Genomic DNA, 13,247 nt, shown 5'->3' on the forward strand with positions numbered 1-13,247 from the left:
CGTGCGTCACCGCCTCCGCGGGGCCTCCTGGGAGTCGTGGTTCGGACCCGCCCCCCGGCTCTGGCCCTGGCGGGCTGCAAACTACAACTCCCGGCAGGCCGCGCGGCGGCCGCAGGAGCCCCGAGCTCGGGGTCCTCGGTTGCCTCAGCCGGTGGTCTCTGCGCGGCAGAACGGCCTGGCTGGCGGGGGCCAGCAGCGGAGGGGTCGCAGGCAGGCTGCTACACACGCCAAGGCCGCTCAGCAGGCCACTAGCAGATAGACTCAGCGCTTCTCGAGCCCCGAACCCCGGGCCGAGCGGGCGGGACGCAAACTTCCGGGCAAGTGGAGGGGTCGACGGGGGCACTAGGGTCTGGCCGCGACCGGGGCCCCGGGCGCTTCCTGAGGCAGGGGGGGGATGGGGTGGCAGGAGGCGGGGCGGCCCTGGCCTGGCGGGGCGGGGTCACGCTGGGGGTGCGCGCCCGCCTTGCCCAGTCCGGCCCGGCCCTCCTACGCTGCCCCTGGCGAGTCTTGGTCGGGGCGCAGTGCCAGGCCCTGACGTCCGCAGCGCCCGGGCCACCAGCCCTCCGGCTCCAGTCCCGGCGGCAGGTGGTGCTCGGGCGCTGCGGCCCCTGCGCGCCCCACACTCGCTGCTGCAGCAGGCGCGAGGCCGCCAGAGCCAGAGGATCCCTGCAAGGCAGGGGGCAGGCGCCCCGGAGCGGCGCTGGCCGCGTTGGTGTTGGCATGGAAATGGGCATGTAGACGGCGGGCAGCGCGGGAGCGGACGGGTCGGCCCTGCCCGCCGCGGTCCTGTAGGACGTGCTAACTGTGCGTCTTGGCATCTCCCAGGCGCCATAGGGCTGGATGGCCCAGGGCTCGCGCTGAAGCTCAGCAAGGCTGCAGGCCAGTCCCCAGGTCTCCAGGCATCAGGGCTGCAGTCCAGTACTGTCAGGGGGTGCGGGGGGGAGGGCGCGACTGGACGGCCAGACAGGTGAGCTCTTGACAGGCTTGCGGTGTGATAGTTTGGATTTGGCTGCTGCATACTTTGGATACTGTTTGATGTCATGTCAGAGGAGTTTTGGTTGTTTTGAGTGTGTGTGTGGGGTGGAGGGTGTGTGTGTGATAGATAATTCTGCTTGTCAGTCCTCTGCGTTCAGAAGTGATTGAAGAAATGAGGAAAGGTGCCAAACAGTTCTTCCTGGTAGGCACCTGTGGGGCTGGGGATGAGGCAGGCAAATGGAAGTCCAGGCAAACCCGGTCCTTCCTGGCAGGTCCCCTCCTGGCCTGTTGCTCCAGGTGCAACAAGTATCTGAATGCCTTGCTCCCGCTTTAGGTGCCCCTGTGACACCCCGGTCTGCATGGTGCCTGAGGGGACAAGATTCGGGGCTGAGATCCGGGTGATGACAGCCCTGCACTTACTTTAGGCCTTCGGAAGGCAGGTGTCTTCGTGTTGGGCCTCGTTGGGTTTCCTGGGCTGTCTCAGGGCTTCACCCCAGTCCCTCATGGGCCAGACTCCCCTGCACCGCCACCCAGGATGTCCACCTTGGTCTTAGCCAGAGCTGCTACATGACAGGAGCCTGTGATTCACCAAGTTTGGCCAGTCGACTGTGCCCCTCATGGTGTTGATTCAAACAGCATCATCAGGCACAGCCCGAGGCACAGGGAAAGGGGTGGCTGCTGCCTGTTGCATGTCGTGTCAGTGTCATGTAACTGTATTCTATTGAATAAAGGCAATTTGCCAACTTCCTAGCTAAGTGGGATTTAATCTTTATGGCTTTTAAAAGTTCTTCCAATAAAATATTCACAAATAGGGAAAATCTCGTATTTCTACACTGTCCTAAGGTATGTTTTGGAAATCCTTCTGCCTCCAAGAGCTGGCAGTTCCTTGAGATAAGAAAAACTATTACCCAACAGAACAGACCCAGATGTCCGCCTGTTTGGTTGAGGTGGTAAATACCAGAAGTGTAAAACTGCCTTTTAAAAACCATTTTCTCCAGACTTGCTTGCTGGCTGCCTGTTTGGTTTGCTGTGTTCTGTGTCGGCATGGCTGCTAGTTTCCAACAGGAAATCTTGGTGGCTGTCAAATTTGTGACCCGAGAAGTAGCCGCTAAATGTCTGGAATGCTGACACGAGACTGGTTTGTGTGCTAAGGTAAGTTATAGTCTTGCTAACGTGTATCTGTCCCTTGAGTCCTCACACTCTGACTGTCTTGAGTCTTTTTGCTTTTTTGAGAGTTTGAGAGAGAGTGAGCTGTTGCTTGCTCACGCACCAGTGGGGTTGAGGGCAGGGGGGGAGGGGCAGAGGACGAGGGAGAGAGAATCTTTTTTTTTTTTTTTTTTTTTTTTGGAGAGAGAATCTTAATCAGACTCCGTGGTAAGCGGACCCATAAGCTGATGGGGCTTATCTCATGAGCCTGAGATCACGACCTGAGCTAAAACCAAGATTTGGGTGCTTAACTGACTGTGTCACCCAGGCGCCCTGCTTCAGAGTGGTTTTAAACATCTGTAGTGACTGCCTCTACAGGGATTTGGGTGCTAGGCAGGGCTACAGCCTATAAGCTCTGTGGACAATGTCAGAGGACAGCATTTCTGGTAAAAGAAGAAAAATAACTCTTTGGGTGAATTTCCCACTGAAACGGGTGCTTTTCTTCTCTCTAGCCTCTCTGGGTTTGGTTGCTGCCTCCTGACTGCTGACCCTGGTCCATTTCCCACTTGCCACCTCCTCCCTGCACAGCCCGGTGGGACCTTCTGAAGTAAAGTAGTGGGTCCTAATACCAGGAGGGGTGGGCACCCGATGTCACATGGGGCATGCTCAGCGTGTGCTGGGCCCTGGGGACATCAGTGATGGAGCCCAGGCAAAGTGAAAGTGGTAGGTGTAAAGGAATGATGGAGAGACCTGGAAAGCTACCTGGCCCACGTCACGAGGGTGCTAGGATACTGTGCTGAGATGTTTCTGAGGCCCAGGAACTGAGTGCCCTGTGCCCATAGTGACATGTAGGAAGGGACAATGGGGTTGTTGGAGGTTCAGGGTCAGGCCTGAACCAAGGTGCCACCATGCTGGATGGAGATGCCAAAGCAGAGGGCAGACCTCATGACTGGTGGGGATCAGGTGCTGGAGGGGAGACAAGGGGATCCCAGGGCTAAGGCTGTGGGTGTCTCCAGAGCAGGCTGCTCCTCTGTCCTCCACCATCTTCCTCAGGGGGTGCTGGTCTGGGTACCCAAGGTGAGGGGCCGGAGGAAGCCCACGGCTCAGCGGGTCCCATCTGACTGTGTCCCACGCAGGTTTCTGGGTTCCTGTGAGGAACAGCCCTGGGAAGGCTGGCAGTTCCCCTGCTAGGCATGGGGTACAACTGATTGTGTGTGAATGCAGTGGAGGCTGGCCAGAAGCACCTCTTGCTACAGGCTGGACTGTACTGCTGCCCCACGTGGCACTGTCGTGGGCTAAAGCCCAGTCCTGGCTTCTCACAGAAACTTCTGGGCACTCTTCTACCCCGCACCTCATTTTTTGCCCATTGCCATAGAGCCAGGCCAGGCGTGGGCTACAACTCATTCTCCTTGGTTTGTCCCCTATGTCTTGTTGGAAATGATCATGCAGTGTAAGGGCAGTGGGCAGGCAGGTGTGGCCGGCTGGGCAGGTTGAGGGCATGCCATCCTGGCCCTAGAATGGCTCATGCCACTTGGGTCCTTACCTGCTCTGAGTCCTTTATTTCTGTGTGGAGCCTGTTTTGGGGCTCTGCAGATGGGCTTCTCCTGCCATCAGGGATCTTTAGTTGGCCTGTCTGCCCACACTTGTCTAGGTTTGTGGTTGCCTGGGACGAGATGCATGCTAGCTGAGTGTCGCTCAGCAAGAGCATCTGGGGAGAGCAAGGAGTAGCCCAGTGTGACCTGCCCAGTGCTGCTATTTCTGGTGGGTTCTTGGCATGAAAGAGGATCGGCAGAGGAAGGCAGGGTAGGGGGTCGGACCTGTGCATTAAGGGGCATGCCACCACGCTGCCAGCAGGCCACCAGCTCAGGCTGTGCTGCTCTGTCCAAGTCAGACATCTGTAGCAGCTGCTAATGGGCAGGCACCAGGCAGGTGGCTGAGGCCACACGTGGAGGGCCCGCTGTACCTCCTTGCCTAGGTGCAGCCCACAGGATGCCTCCCCTCATCTGCAGCTTGCTGGCATTTAAGAGTCACAGGCATTCTCGGGGGGGGGGGGGGGGGGCGTCCATACTGTGGCTGACCTGGGCTTGGCTGTGCTCTGTGGAAGAGAGAAGTTTTTGGTAACGGAGCCTGCAGCGGTCTCAGGCCCAGGTGCCGTGCCTTAGCAAGGGCCAGAGACCAGAAGGGAAGGGGGCTGAGAAGCAGCAGTACGGGGAGGCCAAGTGGCCCAAGAGGTGAGGCTCTCGAGATGAACAAGCAATGAGGAGTTTCTTTGAGGAAAGGCTCATAATTAGTCCATGGGTTGGAAAGGTTTGTCCTAAGACATCCACCTGCTTCTGTGAAAGCCCCAGAGGTCCTGCCTGCACAAGGTGAAGCAGCAGCTGCCATAGGGAACCCGTCCAGGAGGGAGGAGAATGTGCAGACGTTGGAGCTGGCTAGGTGGTTCATACCCCTGAGAATATGAGGCGGTCATTGACTCAAACACCAGGCTGGGCATGGACTGAGGCCCAGCCCCATGGGCAGTGCCCCTTCCCTGCCTATCCTGTGCTGGACATGGGTCTTGGCGTGGACCTGGGCAGACGGTGGATGTCAGAGGGCCCGTGGGGCTCGGCCCCTGCTCCTGGCAAAACCTGGCCACTGCCCCTCCTCACTGCTCACCTGTGGCCTCAGCTGGCTGGCAGTGTTTCCTGAGGGAGCCAGGCCTGTGATATGGTGAGTGTCAGATTTGGGGGTGGGGCAGGACCCAGGACCCTGGGGAGGGGCCTAAGTAGAGGCATGATACGGTTTTCCTCCATATTGCTGGCCAGTGTCCTGTGGCCAGGCGGGGCCACTGGGCACTCATGGGAGCTGGAAGGAGCCTGTCTGCTCTTTAGCTCCTTTTCCAGCCTCAGGGCCCTGCTGGCAACACTGCAGACCACGTCCAGAAATGGCGTGCTGATTGCTCGCTTACTATCGGGGAGTCTCTGGGTCCTCTCTGAGTCCTGTTGACTTTCTCTCTTAACAGTTACTCAAATCTATTTGTGTCATTAATTTAAAAAACTTTGTTGAAGAAACACATCTAACACAGGTCCCAGGTCATAAGGAATCCAGATTTGCGAAGTGAATAGGCACGTAGTTAGCACCCAGGTCAAGACATAGCGTGTCCCTGGGTCCCAGAGCCCCTGGGGCTGCCTCCAGCAGGTTCCCTGACGCCATCACCCTGAGTTTGCTTGCCCTGTTTGTGTACTTTCCATAAATGGATTCAGATAGCAGGCACCTGGTGGCTTTCCTTGCACATCTGCGGAGCTGGCACGTGCATCGTGTGGTGGGTTTGTGCTCCCAGGGAGTATGTCACATCTCATGACCAGTTCACCTGGAAGGGCATGGGATCAGAGCTGCTCTGTACATAGCCGCCACTGCCCTCTGGTACAAATCCGGAGTGGGTGGGCCACAATTCTCCAGGGAAGACCCCGGAAGTGGGGCCCTGAGTGACCCCAGGCACTGTCCACTGCCCTAGGGCAGCGTTCCACTCGGAGGCAGTGGCCTGGTGGCCGGAACCTGTGTTTATTAGTCTTTGGGCAGATGCCCCTTTACTCTTGGGTCACCTGCTTTGTGTCCATCTGAGTTCCCCATATGATCTAGAGACAAGCCCTCTGTGGTGCCTGCACACACTGGTTCCTGACGTCAGCGCAGTGTCACTTACCAACTGGCTGCGTGAGAGAGAGTCTGGGTTTTTGTGAAGGCTTTATTTATTTGACAGCACAAGTTGGGGGAGAGGGAGAAGCAGACTCCTTGCTGAACAGAGAACCTGATGTGGGGCTCCATCCCAGGACCCTGGGATTGTTAGCTGAGGGCAGATGCTTAACCGACTGAGCGCCCCCTGGGTGTCCCAAATCCATTAATTTTAGAACAAATGTGTACTGATGGCCGACCACCCAGAACTGGATCTCTGAGCACAGGCGGCCACTCTTTGGGTATTTGCCAAGTCTTGTTCCCTGGGGGTCCACGGGCCTCTCTCTAGGACTGCCCCTGGACCTCTGCCTGTGTTCACCACAGCATCTCATAGTGGCTGGAGGGGCCTTTCCAAAGAAGGGTCCTACCTTTCCTCCAGGACAGGTGCCATGTTGCATCTCTGCAGCTTGTGTCCCCTGCTGCTGGCCAGTAGCCAGGTGCACCTCCTTTGGGCTGTAGCACACATGCTTATCACACTTCTCTCTGCCTCAGGGCATTTGCACATGCCCTCATGCCCCTCCCTGCCTAGCTCTCCAAGACGTGTCCCCACCTCCTCCTTCCCCCGTGTCCCTGGCAGCCCTCCCAGAACTGGTGAGAGCCTGTGTGGCCTTCTCCATGTGGCCTGAGGGTACCGTCTGCCTGCAGGTCCCGGAGCAGTCCTGCCCACCATGGACCCAGACCCCCAGGCAGGTGTGCAGGTGGGCATGCGTGTGGTACGCGGCGTGGACTGGAAGTGGGGCCAGCAGGATGGCGGTGAGGGCGGCGTGGGCACAGTGGTGGAGCTCGGCCGCCATGGTAGCCCCTCGACCCCCGACCGCACGGTAGTTGTGCAGTGGGACCACGGCACCCGCACCAACTACCGCGCTGGCTACCAGGGTGCCCACGACCTGCTGCTCTATGACAACGCCCAGATCGGTGTGTGCGGCTCTGGTGGTGGGGGGGAGGGGCTGAAGGGTCCACACTCGCTGACCCCGCCCTGCCCCCAGGCGTCCGCCACCCCAACATCATCTGCGACTGCTGCAAGAAGCACGGCCTGCGAGGCATGCGCTGGAAGTGCCGCGTCTGCTTCGACTACGACCTGTGCACGCAGTGCTACATGCACAACAAGCATGACCTCACCCACGCCTTCGAGCGCTACGAGACAGCCCACTCCCGCCCGTGAGTTCTGCCCGCTGCCCCTGTGGCCGTGCGCTGCTCTGGAGGGCTCGAGGCTTTGGTGGCACCGCCTCCCAGCTTGCCCGTGCCCCAGGTTTGGGACAAGCAAGCATGCGCCTGAGCAGGCCTTGGCCTCCTGGAGTGGTGGGGGTGGGGAGGCATTCCCCTCCGGGCTGTGGCTGGAGCCCTTTCTGAGCTGCTTCCTGGAGGAGCGGCCAAGGTCCCGGTCACCACAGAGGCCTGGCGGTCGCCACCGACCCCCACCCCCTGTGGAAGGGTAACCCAAACCAACCATTGGAGCAGGTCTGCAGGGGTGGGTGCTGTGCGCAGGGTCTTGTCCTGGCAGTGGCCCTGTAGGGGTGGAGGAGGAGGGAGCGCTGAGCGGACCTGTGTGTGGCTGTGTGGCCAGTGTCCGCCATGGGAGCCCTGGGCACCCCGTGCTGGGAACTGACCCAGAGGCACAGCTGGGGAGACGCTGTTGGCCTGCAGGGGGCCTCCTTCGCTGAGGGTGGGCAGTGGATGAAGCTGGGAGGTGTCCCCGGGGCTGGGGTGGCTGTCTAGATGCCCCGAGACCCCACCTACAAGGTCTCACACGTGGCAGGGAGTGGTGCATGCTCGGTGCCAGCCACCTGCTGCCCAGAGTGGGAGCCGGGGTCGGCGGTCTGTGGCCACCTCTGGGGGAGTCCGTGTTACTGGTTCTTCTGATTCTTTGTGCCGAGCCGTACCCTGAGAGCCAGGCTATGCACTGAGCTCTGGGGACAACCCTGACAGCAGGTGGCTCATTAGGAGGCACCAGGTGTGGAGGAACAGCACGAGGCCATGCTGCAAGTGGCCTAGGGGAGGACAATAACCTGCCATGCCAGCCATCCTGGGGCAACAACTGGGTGGGCCATAGGGCTCGCACTACCGCCCTGCTTGTCGCATGGTCCAGTGCCCACTCGCTTTCTTGCAGGGTCACGCTGAGTCCCCGCCAGGGCCTCCCGAGGATCCCATTGAGGGGCATCTTCCAGGGGGCGAAGGTGGTGCGGGGCCCTGACTGGGAGTGGGGTTCGCAGGATGGTGAGTGAGGGTCTGGGCTGCCGGTGGCCGTGGCTAAGCTTCCTGGCACAGGCTGAGCCTGCAACAGGGCCCTTGTCTCCCCAGGAGGGGAAGGGAAGCTGGGCCGAGTGGTGGACATCCGTGGCTGGGATGTGGAGACGGGCCGGAGTGTGGCCAGTGTGACGTGGGCTGATGGCACCACCAATGTGTACCGTGTGGGTCACAAGGGCAAGGTGGACCTCAAGTGTGTGAACGAGGCAGCTGGTGGCTTCTACTACAAGGAGCACCTCCCGAAGCTTGGTAGGGGTCCCAGGGATGGCACCCTGCCTGCCCAGCTACCCTCCTGCCCTTGCTGTGTCCTGGGGCAGTGCTGGGTGGGGGCTAACCTGTGACATGGCCGGGGGTGGGGGATGCTGCCGAGGTGGGATGCCACTGAGGAGGGGGGCCTGTCGCCCACCCCCAGGTAAGCCAGCAGAGCTGCAGCGCAGGGTGAGTGCCGACAGCCAGCCTTTCCAGCACGGGGACAAGGTTAAGTGTCTGCTGGACACAGACATCCTGAGGGAGATGCAGGAAGGCCACGGCGGGTGGAACCCCAGGATGGCGGAGGTGAGCCGCCCCACCCGCTGAGCCCCCTGTGCCCTTCCTGTCCCTGTGTCCTCTGGACCCCCAGCCCTCCCGCTCCACCCAGCCACAGCCTCCGTGACCCGCCACAGTTTATCGGACAGACGGGCACCGTGCACCGCATCACGGACCGTGGGGATGTGCGTGTGCAGTTCGGCCGTGAGACCCGCTGGACCTTCCACCCTGGGGCTCTCACCAAGGTGCATGGGGGGCTGGGCTGAGCCCCAACTGTTCGCTTCTGCACCCCGTCTGTGTACCTGCTCGGCTCTGGGAATGCCCTTCTCCAGCCCTGAAGGAAGAGGGGAGGGCTTCATGGGGTCTAGAGGGGCTGAGTTGCACAGGGAGGGGACTCAGTCATGAGAGTGTGGTGCTGGGGGAGGCGGGGGCTGGCAGCCCAGGCCCTGGCCTTTCTCCTCCTGGCCTGAGGGACCCACTGCAACATTAGAGGTGGGAGGTGACTTTCTAAAATGTCCTGGTGGGTGTGGTGTGGGGAGCACGTGGGACTGGTGGGGAGGCCCTTGAGGAAGAGGGTGAACACTTAACCAGGCAGTGGGCACAGGGCTGGGTATAGTGAGTGCTGCTGGGGAGCAGGGTGGTTTAGTTGGGGGCCCTGGCTGAGGGCTTATACCCCTCTCGCTGGCTCTGGACCTGGAGTCCTGGCCTGGGGGTTGCGGGATGTCAGAAGTCAGACAGGGGAGGGCACAGGTGTGGAGAAGTGGCCAGGAAAGGCTTGGGGATGGGGGAGGAATGGTTCCTGACCCTGCCTCCCACGGCTCTTGTGCCAGGGCCCCACCCCCATCCCCTGGGCTGGTCCGGACTAGTTTTGGCCATGCCGTCTGCTCCTCTGTCAGTGTGTAGGGACAGGCCTGCCTTGGCCTTCACCCATGTCGGCTTTGGTCTGGTCTGGATGCCACTGCCCAGTTCTATGGCTGTCACTCCCATGGCTCTGGGGCTGGCTACCCAGGGCTGCCCTGGTCACTTGTGGCCCTCATCCAGCTCTCAGATGGGGGCTGGGGTCAGGTTCACGCCTGTCAGTCCTTTGGAGCTCCGTGGAGGTGCCTTCCCACCCCATGGCCTTGGGCAGCCACACATGCTTGGGGGTGCCCCTCATGTGCCCCTCTCTCTCACTCAGCACAATGCCTTCTGGGTGGGCGATGTGGTACGGGTCATCGATGACCTTGACACAGTGAAGCGGCTGCAGGCTGGGCATGGCGAGTGGACAGATGACATGGCCCCCGTGAGTACTGTTGATCCCACCCCCACCCCACCTCTCTCACCTGGTGGGAGATCTGCCCATGACCCTCCTCTCTCCCCACCTAGGCCCTGGGCCGCATTGGGAAGGTGGTGAAAGTTTTCAGAGACGGTAACCTGCGTGTGGCAGTCGGTGGTCAGCTGTGGACCTTCAGCCCCTCCTGCCTGGTGGCCTACCGGCCTGAGGAGGATGCCAACCTGGATGTGGCCGAACGTGCCAGGGAGAACAAAAGTGGGTGTGCCCACCTTGGGTGGCCGGCAGGAGGCAGGGCTGCCTTTGGCCTCCACTTAACTGAAGCCCTGCCCCACCCAGGCTTCCTGAGTGTTGCTCTGGAGAAGCTTCGAGCCCAGAAGAGTGACCTGGAGCACCCAGGGAGACTGGTGGTGGAGGTGGCCTTGGGCAGTATGGCTGGGGCTCTGGACCAGCTGAGGCGGCACCCAGAGCAGGCAAGGCCCTGACACTCGCCCTACCTGCCATCCTCCCTTCCACTGGCCTGCCCCAAGGATGGGCTGGAGGGCTGGGGACTGACCTGCTGGCTCTCCTGGTAGGTGGACACCAAGAACCAGGGCAGGACCGCTCTGCAGGTGGCCGCCTACCTAGGCCAGGTGGAGCTGGTGCGGCTGCTGCTGCAGGCACGAGCGGGCATGGACCTGGCAGATGATGAGGGCAATACGGCGCTGCACTATGCAGCCTTGGGGTGAGGCCCTGGCAGGGACACGGTGGGGGCTGGGGTGCAGGTCCAGCCAGTAGGCACAGGACCCTCCTGCTTCCTCTTCTGTCAGGAACCAGCCTGAGGCTGCCCGGTTGCTCCTGAGCTCCGGGTGTGGGGCCAATGCTCTTAACAGCACCCGGAGCGCAGCACTGCATGTGGCTGTGCAGAGGGGCTTCCTGGAGGTGGTGAAGGTCCTCTGTGAACGTGGCTGTGATGTCAACCTGCCTGTAAGTGCGGAGTCCTTTGGCTGTACCCCTGGGCCCAACGATACAGTGGCATTTACCTTCCTGCTGGGTGACCGTTGACCACTGCCGGCAGGATGCACACGCGGACACACCTCTGCACTGTGCCATCTCGGCGGGTGCCGGCGCCAGCGGCATCGTGGAGGTCCTCACTGAGGTGCCAGGTGTTGATGTCACGGCCACTAACAGCCAGGGCTTCACCCTGCTGCATCACGCATCCCTCAAGGGCCACACGCTGTGAGTGTGGGGTGGGTGCAGCTGGTGGCCAAGCTCCCGTGGTGCTGCTGGGACACTGAGGCCATTCCGGACCCCAGACACGTCTCCCTGCTCCCACAGAGCTGTCAGGAGGATTCTAGCTCGGGCACGACAGCTGGTGGACGCCAAGAAGGAGGATGGCTTCACAGCCTTACACCTGGCTGCCCTCAACAACCACCGGGAAGTGGCCCAGATTCTCATCCGAGAGGTGTGGACCAGCACAGGGCCTCGGGGGCCAGGGCTGACCTGGGGTCCCTGGGCTGAGCCTTTACCTCTTCTCAGGGCCGCTGTGATGTGAACGTTCGCAACCGTAAGCTCCAGTCCCCCCTGCACCTGGCCGTGCAGCAGGCTCATGTGGGGCTGGTGCCGCTGCTAGTGGACGCGGGCTGCAGTGTCAACGCCGAGGATGAGGAAGGGGACACAGCCTTGCACGTGGCCCTGCAGCGTCATCAGCTGCTGCCCCTGGCAGCAGATGGGGCCGGGGGGGACCCAGGGCCCTTGCAGCTGCTGTCCAGGGTGAGGAAGTGTGGATCTGGGTACTGAAGAGGTGGGCCAGAGAGCCTGGCTGCAGGCCAGAAGTGGGGCCTGAGGGACTGGCCACCTCCACTGTGGGTGTCTGACCAGGGAGCCAGGCCTTCTTGGGGGTGGGTGAGTCCAGGGGACTGCGGTTTGCTAAAGATGTTTTCTGTGACCTCAGTCACCGCAGAGTGGCCCAGGTTCCCTGAGAAGATGTGCTCCTGGCCGGCTTGGGAAGAGGGGATAGGGCACACACAGCAGGGCAGGGTGGGGTCCATCAGAACTCTGCCCCTACCCCGGAGTTCCCTGGCTGGGCGCTTGGCCCGGCCACCTGCCTCCCTCCTGTTCCAGCAGCCTCACACCGAAGCCCCAGGGGCCGGGTGCTGGGAGAGGCTCCTGCATGCCCAGGGCCTGCCTTCACCGGCCTGCCTGTGTCTGCCGTCCAGCTCCAGGCCTCAGGCCTCCCGGGCAGCGGGGAGCTGACGGTGGGAGCGGCGGTCGCATGCTTCCTGGCGCTGGAGGGCGCCGACGTGAGCTACGCCAACCACCGCGGCCGCAGCCCGCTGGACCTGGCCGCCGAGGGCCGTGTACTCAAGGCCCTGCAGGGCTGTGCGCAGCGCTTCCGGTGAGCCCGGCGGGGTGGGGGGCAGGCCCCGGTGCCCCGGGCCCGTTCAAGCCCCCTCTTCCAACCGCAGGGAGAGGCACGCGGGCGGCAGCGGGGGTGCGGCCCCGGGCCCGAGGCTGGTGCTTGGCACCCCCAACACCGTGACGAACCTGCACGTGGCTGCGCCGTCGGGGCCCGAGGCCGCCGAGTGCCTGGTGTGCTCGGAGCTGGCGCTGCTGGTGCTGTTCTCGCCGTGCCAGCACCGCACTGTGTGCGAGGGTGAGTGCGGGGGGCCGGGGGGCATGTCCCCGGTCCCCTTGGGCCCGCCCAACCGGGCTCCGGCTTCCTCTCCCCTCCCCCGCCCCCCGCAGAGTGCGCTCGCAGGATGAAGAAGTGCATCAGATGCCAGGTGGTCATCGGCAAGAAGCTGCGACCAGGTGGGTGGCTCAGCCCCGCCTGCTTCTGTGCGCACGTCCCGCCCCCGCCGCCCCGCCCCTGACCCCGATCCCCCCGGCAGACGGCACAGAGGTGGCCAGCGCGACCCCCGCGTCCGGCCCGCCGCGGCAGCTGGTGGAGGAGCTGCAGAGTCGCTACCGGCAGATGGAGGAGCGCATCACCTGCCCCATCTGCATCGACAGCCACATCCGCCTCGTGTTCCAGTGCGGCCACGGCGCGTGCGCACCCTGCGGCGCCGCGCTCAGCGCCTGCCCCATCTGCCGCCAGCCCATCCGCGACCGCATCCAGATCTTCGTGTAGCCCGTGCCCCCCCCCCCCCCCCCCCGCACTCCCGGCCGCGCCCCGCCACGTTCCGGAGCCACGTCCCGCCGTCGCCTTCGCAAGCCCCCACCACGTGTTTTATAAAAAGATTCTCGGACTTTTACGTCTGTTGCCTGCCTGGGGCGGGGTGGGGGCGGGTGGCGCAGGTCCGCTGCTGCCCTGGCTCTGCGCTCTGGACCGGCCCCCGCGTCCAGCGGTGTCCAGCGTCCACCGTCCTGGCCTGGGTTCGTGGAAGGACGGCGCCCA

At 62.3% G+C, this 13,247-nt stretch overlaps 1 protein-coding gene across 10 annotated transcripts; it reads left to right on the top strand.

Moving 5' to 3' along the window:
* The first annotated feature begins 66 nt into the window (after positions 1 to 66).
* MIB2 (MIB E3 ubiquitin protein ligase 2) lies at positions 67 to 13,104 on the top strand. 10 transcript variants are annotated; one of them, XM_025427509.3, is made up of 20 exons: positions 1,974 to 2,127; positions 2,634 to 2,728; positions 6,475 to 6,744; positions 6,816 to 6,987; positions 7,937 to 8,043; positions 8,128 to 8,322; positions 8,486 to 8,628; positions 8,736 to 8,843; positions 9,776 to 9,880; positions 9,964 to 10,126; positions 10,208 to 10,341; positions 10,444 to 10,592; positions 10,678 to 10,834; positions 10,926 to 11,086; positions 11,186 to 11,312; positions 11,387 to 11,620; positions 12,067 to 12,245; positions 12,316 to 12,503; positions 12,596 to 12,661; positions 12,742 to 13,104. In XM_025427509.3, exons 3-20 carry the CDS (start codon positions 6,498 to 6,500, stop codon positions 12,978 to 12,980), a joined length of 2,874 nt encoding a protein of 957 aa, XP_025283294.1. In that variant the 5' UTR covers positions 1,974 to 2,127; positions 2,634 to 2,728; positions 6,475 to 6,497; the 3' UTR covers positions 12,981 to 13,104. The 10 variants fall into 10 exon arrangements, with proteins under 10 accessions (XP_048966439.1, XP_025283294.1, XP_025283298.1 ...); XM_025427513.3 differs by having other exon boundaries at positions 8,748 to 8,843; XM_025427516.3 differs by having other exon boundaries at positions 6,475 to 6,527.
* The last annotated feature ends 143 nt before the right edge of the window (positions 13,105 to 13,247 follow it).

The sequence above is a fragment of the Canis lupus genome, chromosome 5, assembly GCF_003254725.2.
Source record: "Canis lupus dingo isolate Sandy chromosome 5, ASM325472v2, whole genome shotgun sequence".
Lineage (NCBI taxonomy): Eukaryota > Metazoa > Chordata > Mammalia > Carnivora > Canidae > Canis > Canis lupus.